Here is a 25849-nt window from a genome sequence, read left to right on the forward strand (position 1 = left end):
AAGCTTATATACAGTATGAAGATTTAAATTAAGTTTGGACCTTCAAATCATTGTATAACAGTATCTAACCTAATCTAAAATCTACTAAATTGATTATATTAGTGCAACTTTTCACACTGTGGCACAGCTTCAGGCTGACTGAAAATCTTCTGATTTTTTTTTGGATGACAACTGTCATCATCAGGTAAAACAAGAAAAAAATAGAAATCAACCATTTGCAAGTGCATTAAAAAAAAACTCATTAAAAAAAAATTAAAAGAAACCTAAAAATGCTGGAAAAGTGTGTGGGTTTTCAGCTGTTAACATTTTCAACATAGTTTTTAACAATTTTTCCACATTCTAATTCTTTTAATTTATAGAACACATTTGGATAGTTTTCTATTGTTAAATAAACAAGCATATTTATTATCCAAACTCCTTTGGTATCTGAAGATATGTTACTTAGGCCTTGTAGCCCCCTGACATTACCTTATTATTTATTAATGTAGATACTCTGCAAGAGGGGAAATAGTGCACATATTATAACTGGGTAACAGAGAAACTAAATGACTTGTTCTTCATCATACACAGTCTTTTACCGGAGACCACATTTCTTAACGCCACTAACAAAATTAAATGCAAAACCAGAAGTCTCTTGGCAGCAACGCCAAAAAAATATGGTTTTTGTTTGGAAGACCAGATCTATTGTTGGTAAGGTCTAATCTCTAAAATCTAGTGAACGTGGAGGAGATATGATGCTCCACGTAAAGGAATTAGAGAGGGCTGACTGGTCACTGAAAGTGGACAGATAAACAGAGCTTTCTTAGACCTTGTACCATACACCTTTGCTTCAGTAATTTTCATGTTTTCATTTATATATAAACAGTATCATTATGAAGAAGGTGTACTCTAATTGCTGGGTGTTGTAAAGATTTTTACTTGAAAGCCACTAACAACAGTACTAGGAAATATTTCCATATGTAGCATTTTCTCTATTAATTACTTACAAATTAAAACAAATCAATAGAGACCAGTCTAAAGAGCACAAGTTCTATACCGGATGATCTAGTTCTACCCATTATGCTACACATCTGTGTGGATAACAAAACCTGCCCCCGTAATACATTCCAACCCCATGGAATTGCTCAATACATTGTCTTGATCTACTGAAGGAAAACAGACAGGATTTCTGTGCCTGACATAAATTAAAAAACAATTCAGTCAACTGTTACTTACCAAATCTTCCCATCATCATCCTGCAAGTCAGAGCATTCAAAAAGATTGTGTTAGTTCATGAATAATCACCTTGAAAAGACAAGATTGTGGACCTAACAGGCCTTTTCCTGCAGGATGCCGAGGGCTAACCACTCCTACCAAGACAGGAGGCAGAGCATGTCACAGACCAGACCCAACGTGCTGCTGGAATGTCCCCAGCAGACCACCAGTGATGTCAGGGAGATACATGTGAAATTAATGGAAATGGGTAATTATGTTTTACACATAATTGTGATTTCTTACACATAACTATTTTTATGATGAAGAGTGAATGAACAAATGTACTTCAGTGTAGCTTCCACAAACACAATCATCACACGCTACACCACACAGCTTAGAAGGAACGAGGCTATCTATCTCACTTTAATCTGTTTTCTCTGAAGAAAGAAAACATACATCACATCTGGGTATTATGTAAATAAAACTGCCACATATGAGTTATATACACAGCCAACAACATCACCAGACATATCAGATGTTTATCAGCTGGGAATCAGGCCGTGATTTGCACAGAGGCATCTGAAAGAATTCAGCGAATGCTGGATTCTGCTGATCCTTGCATTTTCCATAGCTATACTTGTATCTGGGTATGCAGCATATTAAACAGTAAACCCTTCATATTGTGTAATATTAAATAACTTAATAAAATACGTGTACAAACACACATGCAATCTGTAAACATCTTTCTTGCTAAAAAATGTCTAAACCTCACTCCGCAAATTACATCTTACAAACCACATCTGAAGGAGAGGACAAGCTAACTACACTGTTCAAGAGCATAGGAGTAAGTGGAGGAATTTTGGCCCACAAACCTGAGGCAGAGCTCTGATCCTACAAAAAACACTATGAGATCTTTAATGTCCACACAAAGATGTTATGATCTCATTTCTGAGTGTTTCCATCTGAATGATCTTCCCTACTGAGTTAACCACATGGTACTTCATTTATCTTCAAAGTCATGGAAAGCTGAGCCAACTGTGCAGGGAGCCAATACACTGATAAACTGAAAGAGGGCGCATGTCAGCTCCCCTCTTAGAAGAGTTGCCTTCAGGCCATGCGAAGGAAAATCTCAGCTTTTATTTGCAGCCAAAGTGCATGTCTAGCCTTCTCCTTATAAAACAGACTGTAAAAACATGAAGCAAAGTAATCTGCTTCAAAAACTGGAGAGGTAAAAAGTTTATTTATTTTTGCTGACCTTTAGTTCTGAAGTACTACAGAAAACAGAGACCATCTCTCCTTACAATTTTAGCAGGGTATCACTTCAGTTTTCAGAGGTATTTCAAAGAATTGCCTTTTGTCAAACTAATTCTTCCCCAAAATATCTACATTAAGCCCTTCACTTCAGAGAGGCAACAGCACTAGACAGAAATTAGGGAGGTGTCCCGGCCCATGGCAGGGGGGTTGGAACTAGATGATCTTAAGGTCCTTTCCAACCCAAACCGTTCTGTGATTCTGTGATTCTATATATGGCTACCTCCAGAAGGCGGCGAGGGGGAAAAAGGCCCACAAAGGCCACTTTCAATGAATTATTCAGTTAAAAGTTTCTGTAACAAAAGAATGTCAAGAAGACACTTTTCTCTTTTGTAATATATTTCTGGAGACCAAGTTATTTCTATACAGTTAAAAAAGCACCACATTAAGGGAATTTGTTAATTTAGCAAGGGCTGGGGGAAGATTAAGTGTCTTTTATGTCTTCATAAATGGTCTCACATCATGCACCACAAACACACTCCGAAGCTAACGTGTTTTGTGCTTACTCTGTCGTAGTCGTCAGCTCCTCTGTAACATGAGTGGTCTGAAGGAGGCCTTCGCGTTTCTGGAAAGGAAGGTGGAGTTAGAAACTGAGATGGCATTAGTAATGGAAAAGCTCATTAGGGGATCTGCAGCATTCAGCATCTTTCAAAATCCCAGAGGGGAAAACTGGATAAAGCATGCTCGCTAAGTTTTGTAGAGGTAGAGGTGAAACAGCTGGCACGGGAGGGCTCACTCCCAGAACAGTGGGATTTATCAGGCTGACAGCCAACTGGATGTTTGGGAAATGTGTGCACACACATATATTTGCAGCCAACAAACTCGCTAACAATTCTCCTCCTGAGACCAGAGTCAACATTGTGCCTGGAACACAAATTCAAGAGAGTTTGTCAGCCCTGTCTTAAATTCCCCAAGGCATTCATTAATGTGATGGTGTCAACTGACAGTCTGACACAACTGGCAGCCTGGCTCTCCAGAGAGGGCTGGGGCTGAAATAATACCCATGATTGCCCCCATGCCAGGGCTCTGGTGCACTGGCATTGCTCTCCAGGCACAAGGGCAGCTCTCCTAAAGCAAGCGTGTTCCTGAGGTCACTAGCCACATGCCTGTCAGGAACACATCCACTAAGAAAAGGTAGGGAGCATGACACGCCCAACTGATGATTTCACAATGGATAGTATTTCCCTGTTACTGGGTTTTCTCTCCTTGGGATAATTTCTGCATGAATAAGGAGACTCCTAGCCAACAGAGAGTTAGCATGCAATGAGACTCAGTTTCAAAACAGCTTTATAACAGCTTCTTCAGCTCTTTTAAGACACAGCCCCTTGACACATATGGGGTCAAATGTTTCTGAGCCTCTCCACAGTTCTGGAGACATGGCACGTGCCTCTCGGAGTATGGAAGTGCCTTTACACAAGTCAAAAACTTTTTTAACATCTCTATGGGTCCCTCCCATACTACCTTCCAAAACAATGGGAAGCCTTATGCCTGAATGAAGGAATTTCTTTCCTCCCTTCTCTGCACTTAAAAAGCTGACACTAAGTGTTCATATCTCAGCAGCTATCTAGGAACCAGGTCTGTCAGAATGACTTACAGCAGGGTTAATAAAGCTGTTAGCTCAGGTAAGCGGGGAAACCACCCCCCCAGGCACAAGCTCCGTACACGTATGCCATCTCAATCATTTTCACCAGCTGAAGCCCAAACAAGAACTTATTAGGCAGAATAGCTTTGAAGAGAAATGCATCCTTCCCCAGAAGCAATCTAAGAAATAAAAATTGAAATCTAAAAACCAGTAAGAAGAACTCCTGCTCTTCCACCCTCTACTCAACAAATGAAGACAGAGTTGCTTTCTCAAGCCATCTCCCAGGGAGCCTGGCTGAAAGCACTGTGAGAGCTGTTGTCTCCCATCCCTGTGCTGTTACAGCTCTGTGCCTGAGCTGGGACTTGTGCTGGATACCGTCAGCTGGTCACGTCTTCACAGGCCCTCACTTCCCTATCATGCGTACATCTCATCCTGCTCCCCTGAGGGAGCCATGGGAACAGCGCCAGGAAGTTTGGTGAGACAAGCCAGGATGACAGCACGGATATTAAAACGAGGAAGCATCTGACAGGGCAATGTTTTCTTGCATACAAAACAATGTTGTCTTTATTCCGTCCCACCACGTCTCTGCTTTATTAACACAGGTTTCTGGACCTTCCAGGCACCATGTACCCCGGGGAGAAGATACTATAAACTGTGAACAAAACCTCAGTAAGTGGTGACTAGTGAATAATGCCTCCAAAACCCTAATAAGGAAATGCATGCCAACACTGACTCCCCAATAGGTGGAAACAGTAGCATTTCTGTGCAGCGCGCTCTGAGGCAGCTGAGCATGCTGCTCTCACAGCAAGCCTAGGTCCCATGGCCTTGCAATCCAAAAGCAAATGTCATTCTTTGATAAAACTTTGATTCCTTACACCACTGCTGCCAGACACGGTTATTCTTCATCCTCCTTTGCCTCTGACCTTTCAGTCTGCAACTCAGACTAAAAGGGAATTACTGTAAAAATATCTTACATCTCCCAGCAGCACCAAGGTGGGACATGCTGCCATTTTAAAAATGATGATGAGGAAAGCTAAGTGCAAACGATGGCAACTCCTGAGCCTTTTAAAAATAACCAATAGTAGCCTTATGAACAATTTTTACACTTACTTCTGAGAATGTTTATGTTTTCCTGAATTAGGGTATTTGTTCATCATGCAAGTTTATGTTTGAAATATCAGGCAGTAGAGTTAGTTGGAAGAAAAATCCCAGGATTTTCAGTTCTCACTGGAAGCATGCACTGAAACCACAAAGTTTCTCTCCTTCCTGCCCTCAGTGAGGAGGGCTGGAACAACAGGCACATGCTGAGTGACATCAGTATTAAAACATGTACCATCTTAGACTCTTAACTCAGCACTTGGAGCAGCTATTAACAGTATCTTAATTAGAAGATCCACTTAACCCTTGCTCTGCCAGAATAATTAATGTATAACTTGGACATGAAAGGTTTTGTAACCCTTTTGGGCTACAAAATTTTCTATTATTTCACACAAAAACCACCAAGGAAACCAATTCTGGACATTGATTTCAAAAAGGTTTGAAAGTAACTAGATTTCAGGAACTCTACATTTGAGAGGGGCTACCTCATGGTGCCCATTATGAAATAATATAAACAAAAGCAGGAGTTAAGTCTTGCAGTTGTTCTAGGTGATACTGACAAACAGATACATAGGTAAAAGTTCTTCCTGCCAAGAAACATAAAGTAGAATGTCCTCTCCAAATAACTATTCTCAATTAAAATATGTCACCTTAGGGAAGTCTCAGTCTGTCACCTCAAGATGCTAAAGGAAAGGAAGAATTTAGGGGAAGGGCAGAATAACCATCAGTCTGTGGAGATCTTGATAAATATTTTCCATGTAGCACAGTGCTATCATAATATTCATAGATATATGAATAGATCAATATTCATATTACCTGACTTTACGGAGCAGGACACTAAAAATTAGAGAAGGAAAAGCGCACAACACTTACCCAAGCTAATACGGTATTCTGCATGGGCTATGGAAATACACCCAACTTGGCTAAGCAGCAACTTGCTCAACCAGCATGACCCTCCTATTTTCATAGTGTAAGCACAGCCTTTCTGGGCAAGAAACACCTCGTGAATCTGCACAGCGTGAGGAGAGCTCAACAAAGTTGATAATCAGAAGTGCCAAAGTCATCCATGAAAGTGAGATTTAACTAGTTTATAAAATTTCAGTGTGGGTGTGTTTTTCACAATACTCCCACAATATCTTGCAAGGTTTTCTTGCTGCTTCTGCAAAGCTTACAAAGAAGTCACTTAACAAACTGTTGATTAATCCCCCTATACACATACTGAAGCAAGAAGAGGCATTTAAACTAAAACCTCTCAGAACAGACACCTTATGTTAATTTGATCTAGTCTGACAGACCCTAATCACTATTAGGATCTGTAATAAGAGATCATTTAACAATAAATTGATAATAATAATAATCTTAATAGTTTTCTTACTCAGATAAGTAACAATATTAACCTCATTACCATTCTTCTGTCATTAGTATAACAAAGGCTAAATAAAATCCATTTAAAGAGATCCGTGTTACTGAACCAGCATGTAATTTTAGACTAGGTAATGAATGCTGAACTACAAAAATTCAATCTACCAATCTATAAGGCCAAAGTTATTGTTCCGTAAGAAACATGCTTCAGTTTATACTGTGCTTGGTTTTCATTTAAATAAACAAAGCTGAAGAGTTGCAAGCTTTTCCTAACAGTGGGATAGGGGGGCTGAAACAAGCCTCCTCTTGCATGCAGCCAGTTGAGGTAGGCTCACAGCAAGCAGTTGCCAAACCATCTCCAGGACTCCAGCCTCTAGGTCCAAGAGCAAGAGCTTACAGGCCCTCGAGCTTAAATTAACTCTCACTGTACCATTGCTCTGACACCTTCAGGCACTCCCTTGGAGACACAGGTGTTGCTCTTTTCCTCTTTCTTTCTTTCCCTAGTTTCTATCAGCCTTTATCTCATCCTGTCTTCACCTCAGCCTTGTCTAGTCTCAAGATGCAGGGACTCTGGTGAACCAGATGCTCTCAGTAGGTGTCTTCTCTATATGCCTCCAACAAGAAAAGATGTTAAAACACCTTCTCCACAGCCTTCGCTCTGCTACAGAGTTGGAGGGTCATGAAGCTTCAACTAAGGACAAGGAAAGGGAAGCTCTACCTCTTTACCTAAGGTTTTTTTCTGACTTATCAGTTACAGAGGACACATCACTACTGAGCAGAAAGAGATTTATAGCATCAGGGTGTCAGAGGACTGCTGACCACCTTATATTTGCATTTTCTTCCTCACTTTTCCAAGACAGTCAGAAGAAATCTAAAAATAAATTAGTCTCCTATTTACATTCATGTTACTTTATACCTAATGTATACCTAATGTCACTGTTCTTAACATGAAAGAATTACAGCAGCCTGAAAACAGTTCAAAATCACCTCTTGAAAATAATACAATTCATTGTGAGCCAGGAACTATTCATCAATTACACATTTACATCACACCCTGTACCTCTAGAGCATTCAGGCAGGCAGCATTCAAATGTAAAGCAAATGAGGCTTGCCTAATCAACCGCCGTGCAATCACATCTTGTAAGGGGATCCACATTTGCAAAATGGAGTCCGAGATCACTTATCTTTCCTGTTCTTGAAAGGAAACCTACTGCAGCCTGACAGCTCTAACAGTAAATGGCACGTACAGAAAGCACTTCCACAGCCTGCTGCCGGCTGAGCCTGCCTTGCAACAGCAGCATTGAGCATCACATCAAACAGTCATGGCATGATCAGAGTGCCAGCTGGAACAGCTCTGCCTGGTGTTTCAACAGCTGTTGAGAGAAGATGGGTTCACATGCTACAGACTGCACTGCACAGGAGCTTCAGCTGGGATAAAAGGCAACATAAAAAGCAAGAGTACATATGCTCCAAAAGTACAATCTTTGTAGAGTGAAAGGAAGTGGTCAACAACAAGCACAGAAAAGAATAACCAGAGCAATATCTAAGGCAGGAGGGAAGAAGTCAGACTGCCTTGGGTCAGATCTCCATTCTAAGGAAAGCTAACAAAAACACAAGGCTGTGAAAGAAATGATGAAAGTCTATTAGCATGCCAAGGAAAACATGTCAAAGTCTGCATGATAAGTCACTGGGGAAAAACATCAGTAACAGGCTTCCTAGACTAGGGAGATTCTACATGCTGAAACTCCTTTCTGTGCTGTCTGTGTTTCAATGGATTCTCTACAAAAAATGCATGGTAAAAATCATTTACTTACTTAAGTGGCAGAAATTGCAGACACAAATCTCTCCTCAACAAAATCCCATCACATATTTTTAGCTTGATATTGCAGTAGCAAATGGTGGTCCCAAACATACTCAAGATATGGTGGTCTGGGGACACTTAAGCACACCAAAAATGCCTTCCCAGGACTGGGAGTCACTGAATAACTGGGACAAGAATTTTCTAAATTACAAGAGGTCTGGGGGAATGGATGAGAGCAGCCCAGTACCGCAAAATCAGAGTGAGAAACAATGATCGTTCTGATCGATTTTTCTTCTGAGTTCATACTTACCCGCACAACTACCACTTGTACAGACACATGTTCAGGCAGTCGAATGGGAGCCCGGAAATGCATTGCCAAAGCTACCAGAAGGTGAAGAATGGAAATCAGATTCTTGCCATGGATTGCTGCAGGGAACAAGAAAAATGAAGCAAATAAAAGAATACCGAGGCCTTATTTTAAACAGCTCTGGGAAAAAGGCAGGAAAGGCAGTGAAAAATGCCTTTGGTTAACACAATCTTTTTTCTTTTTATCCTTCTTCCTCTTTTTCCTAAATTAACAAAGCCTACAATATAATTTTACAAGGTAGAAAAGCCTAGATTCAACCCTCCCTTTAAGTTACATGCCTAACTTAGGAGTCCAAATGCTTCGGCTCCCTCTTTAGTCAATGAAGATGGGCAGAGCCAACCACTTGCTTTCCATTGCAGTGGAGAATACTGGAATATATTGCTTTTAGCAGACTTCCAAAGTGTTAAGACAAGCTTTCCTGGCTGTAAGAGATGAACCCCACACACTACCTGGGTGAAGGCACTTCTGAAATTCCATACTTGCTTTTGGATTGTAACATACTTGAACAGAGAGCACTTTCTGCTTAGGCTGTCAGAAGTTGCATCCTTCACCAGCATGCAGGATCCTTTTATTCACACTGTGGTGGCTTGAAGGATTAGACCACCCTACATTAGTACTTGAATGAGTAACATATTTCTCATATCTTTAGGGAGCCAAACTCAGGAAGCAAACAAAAAATTTCTAATGAAAGCATATCCTTAAAGGAACAAATTACTTCCATTATAGCCATGCACATCTGTCCTTAAACAAAGACCACAGAAGGTGGTACCAGTTACAATCCATACATGGATGTGGTAACATCCTCTATGCAAATAAATAAATAATTTAAAAAAATACACTGCATAACAGAGAATACAATCAACCTATTGATTATCATACCCTCCTTGCCTGTGAAGCTGAGACAGAAAGCATAACAGAGTCCTTACAGTCAACGTTCCACTTGATTGTCCAGCCATGGGGTCGGAGTAAATCATGGACAGCTTCCAGGACCGTCTGCAACTTTTGTTTCTGACCAATTTCAGATTGCGTCACTTCTGCCACATTGAGTTTACGGTCAGCCAATTTTTCTGTATTCATAAAAAAGAACAAGAAAAAGAACATGCAAAATCTGATTAAACAAAGGCCTGTGTGGGAATAATAAGCACAGAGCACTGGGCAGAGCTGGGCTCTGCTAGAAATTTTCCAAGGGAATGATTTTCCCCAGAAAGCTGAATAGCTGAAAGCAAGCCTTTCATCAAAGTGTGTAAATTCCAATAAAACCTGTGATAGAAAACTGGTAAGGTCTGGCAGAACATGCTCATCCTTCAGGTGTCAAAATATACAACAACTTTCAGATAAGCACCAAGTCAGTAATAGTAGTTATCGTACGACTCATTTTCTTTGGCTGCTGAAAAGCATTTGGCAAAACACAGCCTTCTCTATACACAGAATCTGCACATGTTTAATGGACTTCTCTAAAAAAAAAATGTTAATTTAGGACAAAAAGAGGAAATATTGTGTGAACATGTATTTCAGCCTTTATTTCAGGTTAGCTGAAGGTATGAATTTAAGCTAAAGCAAACTTTGCCTCTTCAAACCATAAAGAGTCATAGACTCACATGACCCACAGATTTGTACTGGCTTAGTGGAATGAATTCAAGAAAGAAGTATGTCGGTACAATCTTGTCATGTTATGACATTGTCACATCAGGGTTGATTATTTCCAAAACTGAACTAATGCAGGAAATTTTGTAAAATGCCATTACTAAAATCTGAATTCTGTTTCTATAATATAATTTTTTGTTGCCAAAGTCATTGGCAAGTCATTCTTCCCTTCCTCTGCACTGTGGCCCTTGCCAAACACACAGGAACTTAATTTCTCCAAAAAAGAAGAAAGCGAGCTGAGGAAGGTGGGGTAGAGTCCTCCAGGCACCAGAGCAATGGGAACAGCTAACCTCTTTTCTCCCTCTACCCTGGGGAAAAAAAATGGTCAAACTCACTCTGCTGCTGGGAGTAGGAGGTCAGGACTGGTTGAACATATTCCGATTATATATTATTAATCCAGGCTTTAAAACAAAAAGACACCCACATACTACACCAAAACTGTTTTCACAAAATGGGATGGGCCTCAATTCTAAAGATTCCTTCAGAAACATTTCAGACATGTCAAAACTCATTATTCCAATAATGGAACTATTTCTGCTCCTAAGTTCAAGAGTATGTTTCTTCTGGACCTTTTACCTAGCTGAAGAAGATATATCCATTTTTTAAAAAATGACGGAAATACAAAAGTACTTTAATAATTCAAACAGAAGAGATTTGCAGGTTATCAGCTCACAAATACTTTGATCATTTTGACTGCTCCTATCAATCTACAGTAGTAAATTTTAATCAGTATCTGAATAGTATTAATGGGAAAAACTTTCATTAGCCAAGATGTCTCTAGGTCTTTCTTAAACTGACTACCAAATCATGCAACTATTATTTTAAATTATTTCAGACTTTTTTAAAGAATTGTACTCCAAGATTCATTTTTTGGTCACGTGTTACGGCTCCTATCTATTCTCAGCCGAGGTTAGCTGCCTGTCAGCAAGCAGAAATTTTCCTTTCATCCTACCATCATGTGTACCAAGCCACTCCAGCCTTTCTGAGTTGCACTACTTGTACTTCAATAAAATTAACTACACAAGAAGCTCCACCTCAATCAGACAGCCATTTCCTAATCCCTTACTCCAAAATGTTTCAAAATAAGCCCACTGACAAGCTATTGTCTTTCATCTTTTTGTATGTGTCTGCCTATCAAGACAGATCTTCTTGAAACACACAAGGAATGCTAACTACTACTTGAAGTTTAATAACTCTACTTCATTTGCCTTTCCTGCAGGCAACAGAAAAGAAGACTTGCACAACAGAGGGCTGACTTAATTCTGAGGCCTCAAGCATCAGGAGCACCACCACAAGCATGAAGTGCTTTGCCTCTCCATCAGTGAGACAGCAGAAGAATGATAGATTCAGTTATGTAAGTCTTGCTGAAGAAACAAAGACACCACTGAAGAACAACACAAGACCGGGGCTGAGTTGTGATAGCTTCAGATCAGGGGAGAAGCATTTGCTCTCCAGAGGCCCAACAGGAAGAAAATGAGTAAAAACCATTCCAGTTGAAGTCTCAGGCTGCAAGATGTTCCTGCCCACCTTTCCACCTGTAAGATATCCCAAGCCCAACTGAACTACATATGTGTGTATGCATGTGCAACTCCTCCACAGGGAGTATAAGAAATCAGTGAAAGCTGTGACAAATGGCTACAGTGAAATGCACTACCAATGCTGAAACAGCAGTGTCTATGTGTTAAGAAGTACAACTGTATCCACACAAATACTCCTCAGCTAAAATTAACTCTACACCCCTGCTCCCCACCATGTCTGGAGGGTCCCAACTGCAGTCTAACTGCACAGTGTAAAAAGTACTCGTTTTATTCCTCAAGTTATTTTTGAGGAGTTCCAATTGTGCACAAAGTTAACTGGTGTTAACCAATTTTAAAAGCTTGTGAATATTCACCAAAACACTGCAAACCAGTTTTTAAGGGGCATATGCAGAAAATTCAGTAAGCAGCATCTGTTACCACCAGTGGAATTAGCACCACTAGGTCCTCTTGTCCCATTCTGACAAAAACATCCCACATTCCAGCCCACTCTTGAAATCATGTCATAAGTAAACAGAGACCAGTCTGACTATCTGTCTCCAAGAAAGAGTGTGGAACTACAATAGCACTTGAAGCTTCAAGTCTGTTTGCTAAAAGCACCCCCATAAATCACTGCATCGTCATAAGGTTTTCTCTATTGTGCTTCTTGCATGAACACACACATTGCAAAGATGTAAGGAGGTTACAAAACTACAATTGCTTAACTGAGTATATCCTTTCATGAATCATTTGTACACAAGTGCCTGCATGCCATTCTCTTTTTCTCATTTTTTCCCTTAAAAGTAATTCTCTTGGGACCTCAAAAGAGCTCTCAGCCCAAAAGCTCTCAGAAGCAAATTATACAGACAAAATTTTGGACCACATGGCTTCTGCTTGGTTCCCCACTGTAAACACAAATCTCTTCACCTTTTTTCTGCCATTTCTTCACCTTTTTTCAGCTGTCTGGACTATACTCAGTCCATGAAACAGATACCTAGGAATCATCTGGATTTCCTCCCCTTTCAGCAGACAGCCTGAGAAGAACAGATGGAGAAGCTGACACTGTAGCTATCAGTGAAATAAACTATACTTGGTAAGATGGCAAGTTACTGCACAGACCTGCTGCTGTCTTCAGCTTTGAAAGAGATTAGCTTTGGGCCCCTTCCAGTCTTTCAGGCTGCCTTTTCTTGTGTGAACTCACCTAGCAGCTTTTGCAGCACCTGTCCATCATAAAGGTCCTCTTCAAGCTGTTTAACAATGATTCTCTCCTCCACCAGGACATCATTAATCCAGTCAATTAGAACCTGAAAGTACAGAAAGAGGAGGCAAATGTCTAAAAGCCACCAAAATATGTTACTTCCATTCAAAGCAGTAATCAGGAATATAAAGCAGAGCCAGAGTAACCATATTATCATATTTCCAAGTTACAGAGAAATAACACAAAGAGATACTTTTGCTCTATTTTTTTTAATTCGGGTCTTGAAGCGTGGCAATTTTAATGCCCTCTATTTTTCCTCATTAAAATGTCTCCAGTCTGCACCAATTCTAAAGCAAGTAGCAACTAGCAGCTGTACAACAGTAACCCTTGCTAGTATCTATGTTCTCTAGGTCTTACCTGGTTTACATGAGCAGCAGACCTGCCAATAGATTAGAACAGTCCCGTGCTCCAACCATGATCTCTAGACTGAATGGACATGAGTGGGGTCCCAGAAAGAAAAGCCTCAAAAGGGAGAAGATTGAATGATCCTACTAACAGGAATTAAACAGACCCACTAGCTAGATCCCTGCCATTAGCAACAAGACAAGGCATTTTATCATAAACTACTGCAGAATACGGAAGTCTGGAATTAAAATTTTGGTCAAGTGGGCCTGTTCACCATTCAACAACATACACAGTAGTTCCCATATGCTGACTACTGTAGCTATAAAAATCAATATCACCTGCAAAACAGGAATGAACATAAAGAACCTTTAAAAAGAAAAGGAACTGAGTTAAGTTTTCCAGGTGCCAAAGATAATAATTTCCAAACAGTTACAGGAAAAACAGCTTTGACTGTTTGAAGTTGGCAGTAGTGCTTTCCTCCAGTTTATTATTTGGAAAATTAAATTACTTTTGCAAAAATACTATAGTTCTGTGTTAAATCCTGCTAAATCCTTGTTTCTGTAAGAGTAATGCAATCACAGACATGCAAAATCCATTAATTAGAGCCACCTAAAGCAATGAGCCTCATTTAAAAATTCTACAGTTTTTATTTCACATAAATCTGTGGATTTTTTAAATTCACTTTCTGATTAGATCCCACACTTCTGCCTCTTACCAGCAGTCATGATGGCCATGTACCTCTGTGTTACACACAGAGCAAGAGAGGTGAGGAAAAAAAGGATTCTGGCAAAAGAGGGAACTTAGTTGAACACTTCATATTGACAAATTGTGGCCAACTATTTTTAGAATACCATCAATGATGATAAAAAACAACACTTCGAGCCGTAATTCTAGTTCCTAATGATGTTCATGTGTGCGAGAGGACTTAAAGCACGTATTTTAGCACTATTTATCCCAAACTAAGCAGCCTTCAACAAAGGAATTCACTGTACATTTGCTTTAATAAGAGTGAGAAATGAGGCTTTTTGTTGTTTGGGATTTTTTTCCTGTTGGTCTCTCCATGTTACCACAATGCTACACGATCTGTCTCTCCAGAGTTACAACAGCTCCGTCAAAATCACTCCAAAACACTCACACAAGCTTGCACTGATCAATCACTATGCATAGAATTCCTATGGCATGAGGCTAACAGAAATTAAAACAACATTTTGTGGAGACAAAGAGATATTCAAGCAGCGTCAGCAACAGATATCTCTGCTGCTGCTTTGCACTGAGATCCATTTACCCAACTGCATGTGACTGACAGAACAGAAACACTCAAAATCAATGATGGCTAAACCACTGGCACATCTAATACTGGTGCTGAAAGAGATTTGGGCTGGCACCAATGAAACTAAGTCATACTGCCAAACTTCAAAAGGCATGAGGCTCTGTTGCTGCTCTTGACACATTTCTCTCTGAGGGGAAAAGAGAGAACCAGTTTGAACTATAAAAACCTCCATCTATTCAACTCCTCACTCCTTCCTAGTCCATGGAGATCTTTCATTTCAAGCTCTGTGGGGCAGACAGTCTTTTCTGCTGGCTGCTGCTGTATAGCACTTAGCACAGTTAATTCTCATCCAGCACTGGGGCTCTTGGAAAATGTCATTAACCACTGAAGAACAGAAAAGAAGGAATAAATTGCTCAATTTTTTTGCATTATCCAAACTTTGTGGCATAAAATAGGTTTTGCCAACATAATTCAAACCTCTCCCTGCCTTACAGATTCACACCAACACAGTGTCAAATATTTCTCTAGCTGAATCTCTGTAAAAACTCTCAACTGCTGAGAGGTATACATATGATTAGCAATTACCTGAATTACATTATTTCCAAGTAGGAACTCTGAAGAACTCTTCTTTGAGGATGATCCCAAGGAAACAAACTCCAGTTACATGCTGTTCCCTACCCCAGCTGCTCCAGTTCAATTGGCAATATCTTTCTCTTCATGCAAGTGTAAACTGGTGTGGTGAACCAGAGCCTGATTCTGCACTGTAAGCACTTGGACACATTCTCGAGTGCTACTCTAGCCCCAATTCTCCTTCCTCCTGAAGTTTTTCAGGTTTTTAAACTGGAAAATATAACCTTTCTAGACACCAAAGGAAGACTCACCAACTCATATTAAATTCAAAAGCAAAATTCCCAATTAAACACAGTTCTAATCTCAGTATCAAGTCCTGACGTATCTGAGTGCATCTGGTTCCTTCACTGCAATGACTCTAGTTCAGCTGAATTATTTATGATAATATTGCTGCTCTACTAGCAAAGAAACCACAATACATTTTGAAGGAGCGGTGAAAGACCATTAAACCTTCTGAGAGAATTAATGGATTTAGGTGCTAACAAAGAAAGAACATGCAAATTCACTTAATTTAAAACCACAGTGTATTCCAGGTAAATTAGAATAACAAAGAAATACAAGCACAGCTCCTTGCTGAAGTTGGTTTGATGTGGTTTTGTAATCCTAAACATGTTATTGCAGCGTTGATAAAAGATCACTGGGCTTGTTTTAAAGATGTACCAGGTGAGCAGTATGCTGAGGCACTGTGTGAATCATAGATGTGTGCAGCCAGGGTGCACAAGGTTTCCTGAAAGCAATGTGCCAAAGCCCAACCCCCATCTGGAGACAGTATACATTACCCAAAGTTTTCAGGCCTATCCGGCTACAGCTGTACTGTTGTTTCTAACAAAAATAAGTTTTAAAAATAATTTTAAAATAATAAGGAGGAAGCGTAGTGGGAACTATAACACAAGCACAAACGTTTTTTAGAAAGGGATAACATTTGTTCAGAATTGCCATCCCTTCTCTTCCTGCTCAAGTTTTCACTACGTTAACCTCTACAACATATTGCATAGAAAAGGTTCTCCTAAACACTAGTCCCTCAAGATCAAATTCTCCATCACATCTGGCAGAAACTATGAGCACTGCTGAGGCAGGAAGCCACACTTCACATCAGCACAGCTGGGAACACCATCATCAACACCTTGGACAAGTGTCTCTGGTGGCAATACAGATTCAGCACAATCTGCACACACGTAAACCGAGGACTTTCCTTTACAAAAAACCCACAACAGAACATATGGCAAAAAGAATCTCAGTTCCAACTTTCCTGTAACACCAGAGGTCTCCTCGTTGTCCCCTACCATGCCCTTGCTCATTTCAGTCCTGTTCCTTCTTCTAAAATCTCACCAATGCTTTCCAAAGCTCCATGCCTGTTTTCATTAACAGAAGGAACCTGAGTTTATGTGCAGTGACTGCAGGTAGATTCAAGCTAAGCACTGATCCTCACTGTGATAATCACAAGGACATAAATGGACAATGGAGCTTTACTCTGTAACTACCATGAGCACTCTGATATTCAGCCTTTTCTTGTTACACTCGTTACTTTTAGCCTTATCCTGCAGATGACCTCGGTTTTCACAGATAGATACACTTCAGTAACAAGTTGTAATTCCTCAACTGCATTCTTGGTAACCAGCTTCTAAATGACTTTGGCTTACTAGTTAAAGATTTGAAGAAGGATAAAATAGTGATTTCTTACCTTGATCAGTTCTTTGAACTTGGGGTCTTCTTTTGAGTTAGGATCAATCATAGTGCGTTCCTCATTCTCCTCTGTCCAAGTAAAATGGGAAACTTTAGTGAGATCCACTTCAAGTACGGATCTCACTAAAATGTACTCACAAATGTACACTGCTGAAATACTGCAACAATTTCTAATCATCAAGTGGCCTGTCAGCTGATCAAAAAATGACACTGACTAGTCATCATCTTAGCAAGGGATAATCAAAGTGTTAGACATTTTTAAAGACACACAGAAAGATAACTTCCCTGAAATAAGATTGCTTCCACTGAACTTCCTCACCTCAGACCCTACTGTTTGCAGAATACTTCAGGGAAATGATCGCACTCTATACCCTTTGGGGCATGTTCATATTAACATGCCAAAAAGAGCAGTCAACTGCTTTTCTCCTTCTCCTCAATTTGTATTTAATTTCTATTTGAAAACACCTGTACCAAATTACACCATCATGAAGCTTATGGCACTACACTCAGTGCTACTGGTGAGACTTTGGCAGACAGTCTGTGCCTCTGCCCTCTGCTTTCCCTGAAACTTCCGCATGCAACCCTGAGTGCATGAACTCCTTAACCTCTGGTTAAGCTGGAGAATGTAAATTACCCCAGTTTATATCAGTTGTACTTGTGCATGGGGGATGAACATAAAATAGATCTCAGATGCAAAGTCTTCAATTTTTCTGAGATGGAGAGATGTGAGCAATGCTCTTCAATGGCCAACAGGACAACCACAAGAGGCATGAATATGAAGATTTTAGAAGGGATGATTTGATACAGCATTGTTGATAGCAAAATAACTTGAGCTCAGTAAGGCTAACAATCAAACAGCCTTTGGCAGGATTATCTTCACAACAGCACATACAGACATGCATCATGTATATGCTTATATGCTACCATAGATATGGATACCAGGAAGCATCCGGAGCAAGTCTCATATTTTAAATTCTGGTGCTTGCTTTCAAGTAGCAGACACTTACTCACACCCTTCATTTTAGCTCCTTTAGTAGCCATGTGGTAGCTGTGATCTAGGTTAGATCTGTTCCTTTCAGTGTAGAGCAAACCCTAGCTATTACACAACAGGAAAGCAAGGATGGGTGACAGTGTCACAGCTACACAAGGAGATCCACATCTCTTGAGTCTTGAGCCAAGATAGTTATTTATAAACCACATGGATTCAATAGGAATCCTATTTTCCTATTGATTTCTCAATTCCTCCCAGCATGACAACAAAGGAGAGGTTTCGCTATGACCACTGGTCAGGCCATTGCCACACTGCAAAGAGGAACCCTTTAAAAACCTGACAATGCTCAACCTACAGTGACTTCCTATTGCAGTGCTAGACTTCACTGCTGTCAGATGGGAAACATGACACTTGCACATTCTAGACACAAGACAGACTATATCATCTAACTGGTTACCTTAGACTTCACCCAGACATTTGGGTTCAATATTTTCCAGGGCCTGTTATTTTTACTAAAAAAATAAGAGCCTGCTATCTGAACACACTTGACAAATTTCCACAAAACTATGAAAAATGTGAATTCTTTTGCTGTTTTATTTCCCCCTCTTCCTTTAGTTCCTCATTACTGCCTAGGATGAGTCAGGCAGTCTAATTGTAAGGAAGTGACACCCACTACATACCCAAAATACACTAACAAACCCTGAACAAGATTTGACCCATAATGTTTTTCTCCAAAGAACTTTGCTTAACGTTCACCAGTGGTCATGTCTTTGCATGAGAGGCCTCTAGGCGTGGTCCTGCATCTTCTTAAGTCATACACAGCTTTAGTGGTACCCAGAAGATATAACTGGAGACACTTCTGATCCATACAATCAACACTTTGCCCACATCTCAGAAGAACAGTACTTTGCATTTCCTACTCATTTTCTAATGAGAAAATCCAAATGACTAACTCTTCTTGGTTTTAATTTACTGTTTTATTATTTGGCTTCATGACAACCTGCTTCAACTAATGCCATAGATCAAGAGATGTATGGCCAGGAAAGAAAGAAGGGTTTTATTCCAACAATATTTAAACACTTTTTATTATTAAAATATGCTGCTGTTCTTATAGGGACTCAGGGAGATGGAGAGAACAGGAATTTGAATATTTACCTTCTTTCTATAAAGCATTGCTTGTTTGACATACTTCTATACTCATCACATTTAATTACTATTTTCAGCAGCCTAAATACTCATCTGTTCATACAATATCAGGTCCCATTTTGCTGCACTGTCACTTACAAAGTGACAGCAGTAACCCAAGTAGGAACATGGCATCCACTAGTTCAGAGTAGTATGTGCATTGAGACAAGGCAGTCTCAGGAACCACAACACATATTTCTGCTACAGGCTTTCTGTGGGTTGGTCCTTCTGCACTTCAGTTCCCTATCTAAAGGGAGAGAGAAAAGACACCACTTCCTCCCCAAAGAAGGATGTCTGAGATGCACTTGGCCAATGGGTTAATGGAACTGAAGTAAACCTTAAGCAGAAAAAGTCAGCAGTATTTTCCATCTAATGCTTTGCAAAATTTCTATCTACTTTCAGGGTGATTGCAGAAGAACTCAAGTTCTCTGCCAATTCATTGAACAAGTCAATTTTCCCATAAACTACCCATAAACTTTCCCATTAACTAGCTTATGCGTATCTGCATAGCTGGCACTGCTCTTTAAATTCCACTTTAGCCCTTTCTAATTTCTAGTCTACATGTAACATGCAACAGTTCTCAATTCTCATGCCCAATTCTCTCCGTTTCAACTGAGGAATCTACATTCAACAGCAAAGCAAAGGATATGGGAGTCACAGTGGCCACCTTCATTAATAATCGCTTAGTTGAGTTCTGTATGAATACTTTACCCAATAGCGTGTCTTCTGGATGGATGTCCAGGGTGCTTGGGTTCATTGGTGCATTGATAGCATTTTTACCTTCTTCTTGGAGGTCACTCACTGAATAGAGGGAAAAAAAAAATTCAAACAGAAAGAAAAACTGTAATAAATGCAAAGTTGGCAGATATGTAGGCGCTGAAGAGGGTACTCATAATATGAGAAAACATGTAGTAGATACATTTCAAAATGGGCCCACAGTTGGTGGAATTAAGAACTGCAGCCACAGTGGAAAATAAAATCAAAGTAACATCCTTTTATAGCTTCTTATTAAACCAAGCCACCACATAACTGGCTGAAAATATTTTGCAAGAAACCCAATCCTGTGGTAAAAGCAACCTCAGAGTGCTTGTTTCTCCAAAAGGTAGGAGGGGAGGGGAGTGAGCTTTGTCTGCAGGACGGCCCAGATCTATAGCAGACAGCAAACTGTAAAAACAAACTTCTTTTCTGATAGCACGACCCCCACTCGTCATCACTTTTTCCAGCTGCAGAACACCAGGAACTGCAATATGCTATTGGCACTTACCAAATACCAAATGAAAATGTATTTAATTCTAGCATTGCCACTGACTAAAAATAGATGTAGCATGATCTGGTGAACACAAATCTGAAATTTGTGATTTCAAGCTCTTGTCCTAAACCTACCGCTCTCATTGGGGAAAGTCGGTAAAGTACCCCTCATCAATAAAATGGGTATTAAAATACTTCCCTATGTCCTGCCACATGGGAGCAACTAAACTTGAGGACAAGCACTGAATAACTCTTTATCTTCACAGAGTTTGACAGTAAGAAAAGCACTAGAAATGCAATAACTCTTCTACACTCTCCAAGGCACATTTTCCTGTAAACTCAGACAACGATTATTTATCATAAGCCAAGCTATTGAAATATATGCCTTTAAAATAGGAAATACAGAGACACTGTGACATCTATTCAGTGACAGTTCTGTGTTAGTGTGGGCTAAGATCTTCTTTGGTACTGCAGTCTCCTTTGGGAGAGGTCCAAGTTGCATACTCTTTTCAGGGAAAAACAAAGATTTCCAAATAAATAAGGTCTGTTAGACAAACTTTTCTGGGGAAAGAAAAGAAGGAACAGTTAATTAATAGTCATGGTATGCCAACAAGCACTTCTTTCAAGAACAGTCACTATTCCCCTTTCCCACTGGAAAATCAAACCACAGGCTAATCATTTGCATGCAGTCTGCAAATGTAACAAAATCCTGCACCAGTACTTGCTTTTTTCCAATCATAGAATCATATCCTGCTTGATAGAAGGCAAGACACAGAGACCCTACTGCCCCAGAGGAGGACAAGGAAGCAGAATAAACTGCAGTCCCGACTCCTTCTCACATGGATACTTGAAACAGATGCTTAAAACAAGTTACCACATTTCTTAATTGCAGTTCCAAGATGTTAATTAATGCTGGTTCACAGCATTATATTGAACATGACTTAAAGCCTCACAAGCAGCAAACACTAGTCTCGTATTTTGAGACCTTCTGGCTTATGTTACATCAGCTGGTTAGAGCTACCATGGCACAAAGCCTGAGGGAAAAGGGGCTGCCAGCCGTAAGCACGGCTTGCTTTCTGTATTGTGTTCTTTCTGCAAATGGAAGGTAACAGAATAGTATTCTCAACTGCAAACTGAATACAATGTCTGCAGGCTGAGATTTAACATCCTGAGTAACTGGAGTTATTAAAGAAACTCTTAATTACCCCTTTTCAGCACCTATTCTGATTTTCTTGGAAAACTCTCCAAACAAAAGCCAGGGAGTGAAGAGGCCTCATGCAACAGACCAAACCAGCTCTAACAGCATGCCTTACCCAGTCTGTTTCCATTACACCCAACTAGAGCTTTCTTACTGGAGCAGCTCCTATTCTGTGATGCCAACGGGAACACAGCCACCAGGAGGCACAAGAAAAATCGTGTGAAAACTGGACATTGCAAGTAAGATTTTTTAAACCCTGCTAGGACTATAAATGCCCAAATTCCACTTAAAACAGACCCCTTTGGAAGTACCAGCCTTGTTTCTAGATTTAACTCTCTTTTCATCATCATAGCATTGCTGTCATTCTGGGAATGCCAAGCATTCAATAAGGCCAGGGCATGGCTCTTCCTAATGCTCTGCAATTGCAGAAGGGAGCTGCTAAGTTCCTCTGCGCAGTGAATATATGGTACTGTCTTCAGTGTATGCTATGTAAACAAAATGCCGCATATGTTTCAAGCGAAAATACTTTTAAATGCAGCTAAACTAATTTTATTCCCCAAAAAAATCAATTAAGATTACATGCTTGCTCTTTTTTTAGTATAAAAATGATCTCTACCCTTCCTAACAAAATACCTTGTTTCTGAGCAATTTACTAAACTAGACGAAAAAAATAATACAAATTTGCGTATTAAGCCCCCATCCCTCACGATATGAAGAGCCAGATAAACCCTTACAATTGCTTTCAAATCCATTGTGGCTGAGCCAGGTCCTGCAGGACTAAAACATCCTCTGCTATGGCTACCGACAAAACACAGCCATCTCAGCAGAAAGCCTCCCCCCAAAGCTTGCTGCCAAGGGACAGCTCTGCGTACAAACAGCCTGTACACCACGTCCCAGGGAGACAGCTTATGAAGAGATCTTGCTACACACATAGTTTCCTACCTCCTTTTTTGCGCCTTTTACACAGGAGCCCTGCCATCCCAGCCCCAGCAGCACAAACAGGTCGCAGATGAACCACACGGGCCGTCTGAACACCAAAGGAGCAGCAGCAACTGGATAAGAGGCTGCCACCTCGGGACTGCCAGACCTGTGCTAATTCGGGCATGGTGACACAGGAGGAGGCACTAAGATAGCCTTCCAGCTGCTAGGTGCAGGGGACCGGGAGGGAGGACACAGCACTTGGCCATGCACTCCCAACCAGGAATCCCTCCCTATCCTTGCCACTTCTGCAGACAGCCATGTGCCTTGCTTGGCTTGCTGCTGGGCCCCTAAGAGCAGGCACCTCAAAGATGACATTTTCTCCGCAAGGAGCTTTCTGAGAAAGTCATCGGTACCCACTGGACAAAGCATAGTTGGGTTCCCCATCACAACAGCCTGCCCAGGAACACACAGGTTCACAGAGCAACAGCCAGCATGCAGAGAAGCAAATGCGCTCAGGAACAGAAATTTGCCAGGGTATTCCCAACACTCACAGCACTCCAGAACCCTTTCAGTGCTGTGCTTGAACACATGCTGAGGACTTTTTATCCTGCTCACTGCCCCCAGTATTCACTTATCACTGTTGAGCAAAGAAACAGAAGCAGGAAAAAGAAACCAACTCACAACACTGGAAAAAACAACAGAGAAACCACAGTAAGCAAGTGGAGACAGTTAGAATAATAGTCAGGATGGAGCAACAGGGAAGAACCTGATAGGTATTTCGATGAAAATTTACAACAAAGGACAGCTTTCATCCCATGCTTTCACAAACCCAAAGGTACTTAGAAGATTATGGACATTAATCAATTGGCAAACACCAACCTCCTCAACTTTTTATCAGCAACTGTGGCTTTGCTGTGAAGACTTATACCAGATCCTTACATCGAATGAGGAGGGCATTTTACTAGTAGAGCAGAGCTGTGCATGCACAATAGGTTATAGTCATGGTAGGTTCCACATGAGGCATTACTGCCTGCTCTTCACCTGCCCATTCCAAAGTGCCCTTCTTTTCCCCTTCCTTTCCCCACAGAAAACACCTTCCCCTGTTGTGTCACAACAGTTCTTTGCTGTCTAAATAAGAACTGTGTAAAACATCTTTCTCTAAACCCTGATCATTTCATTTCATACATCAGTCAGAGTAAACCTGCAGTAGGAGAAGACAAGGGGTAGGAAACTGAATACAGGCTGGAGTATCATCACTTAGTCCAGACTGGTCCCCAGCAGAACCTTCCCTGTACCTGTTGCCCCAGGCCCGTCTATTTGCTCCCACCAGCACACCATGCCAGAGCAGAGGTCTCCCTCAGACACGTCAGCAGAACTAGTATGAGCAGCCCCATCATCCAGGGAATGCTCTCCTGATCATGGAAAGAGTTTGCCCCGACCTTGACCCACAACACAGACTGTGCTAAATGGTTACAGCCTTAACGTAAAACTTGCCAATGGTCTAAATGAGCCAGCTGTGAATTTACACAGGACAAATCAGGTGTAACTACAGGCACAGAAAGATGATGCCTTGGAAAGGTATCTGGTAGAATTAGCTATGATTTCTCCCAGATGTCTGCTAGAGCCTCCCTCCATTCTGGCTGGAGATCTCTTCTCGGAGCCAGTCCTCACTTAACAGGCAGCACTAGTCCTCTGAACCATTTCAGTACCCCATCTGCCAGCACCAGCAAAATCCAAATGTAACACGGGATGGGCAAGAGGCCAAGGCATTCAGCAAAAACCCTGAGTATTTCCCTAAACCAGAAATTTAAATTCATGAGGAAAAGGTCACTTCTCTCCTGGTCCCCAGGAAAGCAGCAAGGGTTCCTGGCAGCCTTCCAATGTTTTCACAATCTCCTGGCAGTGTCAGCAGTCAACATGATTTAGACACATTGGAAGCTGTGCTGGCCTTTCAAACAAATTAATATAATGAGCCAATCACATACACACATGCTCTACAGCACTACATCTGTAAGCCAGGAAGGCTGTGTTGGTGCGTGGAATTACAGGCAAATTGCACAGAACAGGAGCAATCAGCTGCAGAAAGTTGAAAGTGGCACCAGAGCTGTCAAGGATTTCCCACAACGCAGGAAATGGCCTTTAAAGTCAGCAAGAGCACGATAAAAAGAAGAGATGTCCCCCCTTTCTCCTTTTTATAAGAAACACAATTGTCAGCAATTTCATCTTTTCTACCTTCGTTCTTCATAATTTTAGTGTGATTTTAAAAGGTATCAACAACAGCACAGTTGATCTCTTAAGTCCATACTATTCACTGCCTTGTTATTAAAAAACTGACCGCAAGCCTCTGCCTCGTATAAAAACAGATGGTAAATGCTACTTAATTTTAGCTGTAGTTATTTCTGACTGCAAGGCTGAATCCCACCCTGCAGAAAGCAGCAGCTGTTGTGACGCTCATCACGGGTTTCTGGATATGGTGCTTTCCTTCACATTCAACCAGCGCCAAGCTGGCTCTGCCGTGCTGCCTGACCACAACTTTTACATGATGTACTTTCATCTCGTCATGAAACCCTAACTTTAGAAGCTATCAGACTGCTCTGTAAGCCTTGGCTCCATTACAGATGATTTGTTCAAGTAACTTTGTCATCCTCTTGGATCAGAGTAGCACACAGACGGGAAATGTGCAATGATCCCATAACTCGAACTGTACAGGAAGCTCTCTTCCTGCCCCCAATGTCTCACTGCTTCCCAAGTTTCCTTGCTCTTCCCAGAGACAAAACTGTGACCAGCTGCACTTTTTCAGACAGTGACTCACCTACCTGCAACTCATATCCTAAGAGTTCAGATAAACATGTGCAAAATAGTCCACATTCAAGATCACTTCTACACCATTCAGACCAGTGACACAACCCTCATTCACTCACACCTCAGGTGAGATGTGGCCACAGGACTAATCCCCCTGATGAAGCTGCCGACCCTTGCATAAAAGATTCAACATCTGCTGGAGCTCACACTTCCCACAGGAGGTGTCAGACCAGAAGGCAACAGGTTCCTGGTGGGTAAAGACCCTGCAGTGTCTCTCTCTTAACCTGTTCCTTTGTTCACCTGTCACAGACTAATACATGCAGCCATGCACACACAGGATTTTCACCTGACACCTAAAATTCTTTCACGAAAAGTCCTCTTCAAAATTGTAGCCTTCTAGGAACATTTAAAAAAAAAAAAAAAAAGGAATTTTTACAAAACCTGG

At 40.9% G+C, this 25849-nt stretch overlaps 1 protein-coding gene across 4 annotated transcripts in view; it reads right to left on the bottom strand.

Annotated features, from left to right (window-relative positions):
* Positions 1-25849, bottom strand: part of PARVB (parvin beta) — a 59665-nt gene that overhangs the window by 14463 nt on the left and 19353 nt on the right. For 3 of the 4 annotated variants that reach the window (XM_030479200.2, XM_030479203.1, XM_030479204.1), the window contains exons 2-8: positions 19947-20036; positions 17058-17128; positions 13075-13177; positions 9642-9782; positions 8659-8774; positions 3012-3070; positions 1216-1235 (exon numbers count right to left, since the gene is read on the bottom strand). In XM_030479200.2, coding sequence (XP_030335060.1) covers positions 1216-1235; positions 3012-3070; positions 8659-8774; positions 9642-9782; positions 13075-13177; positions 17058-17128; positions 19947-20036 — 600 coding nt within the window. Of the gene's footprint in view, positions 1-1215; positions 1236-3011; positions 3071-8658; positions 8775-9641; positions 9783-13074; positions 13178-17057; positions 17129-19946; positions 20037-22623; positions 22728-25849 lie in introns of those variants that run through there. The other variant, XM_030479201.1, reaches the window with a different exon arrangement.

Source organism: Strigops habroptila, chromosome 3 (genome assembly GCF_004027225.2).
Source record: "Strigops habroptila isolate Jane chromosome 3, bStrHab1.2.pri, whole genome shotgun sequence".
Classification (NCBI taxonomy): domain Eukaryota; kingdom Metazoa; phylum Chordata; class Aves; order Psittaciformes; family Psittacidae; genus Strigops; species Strigops habroptila.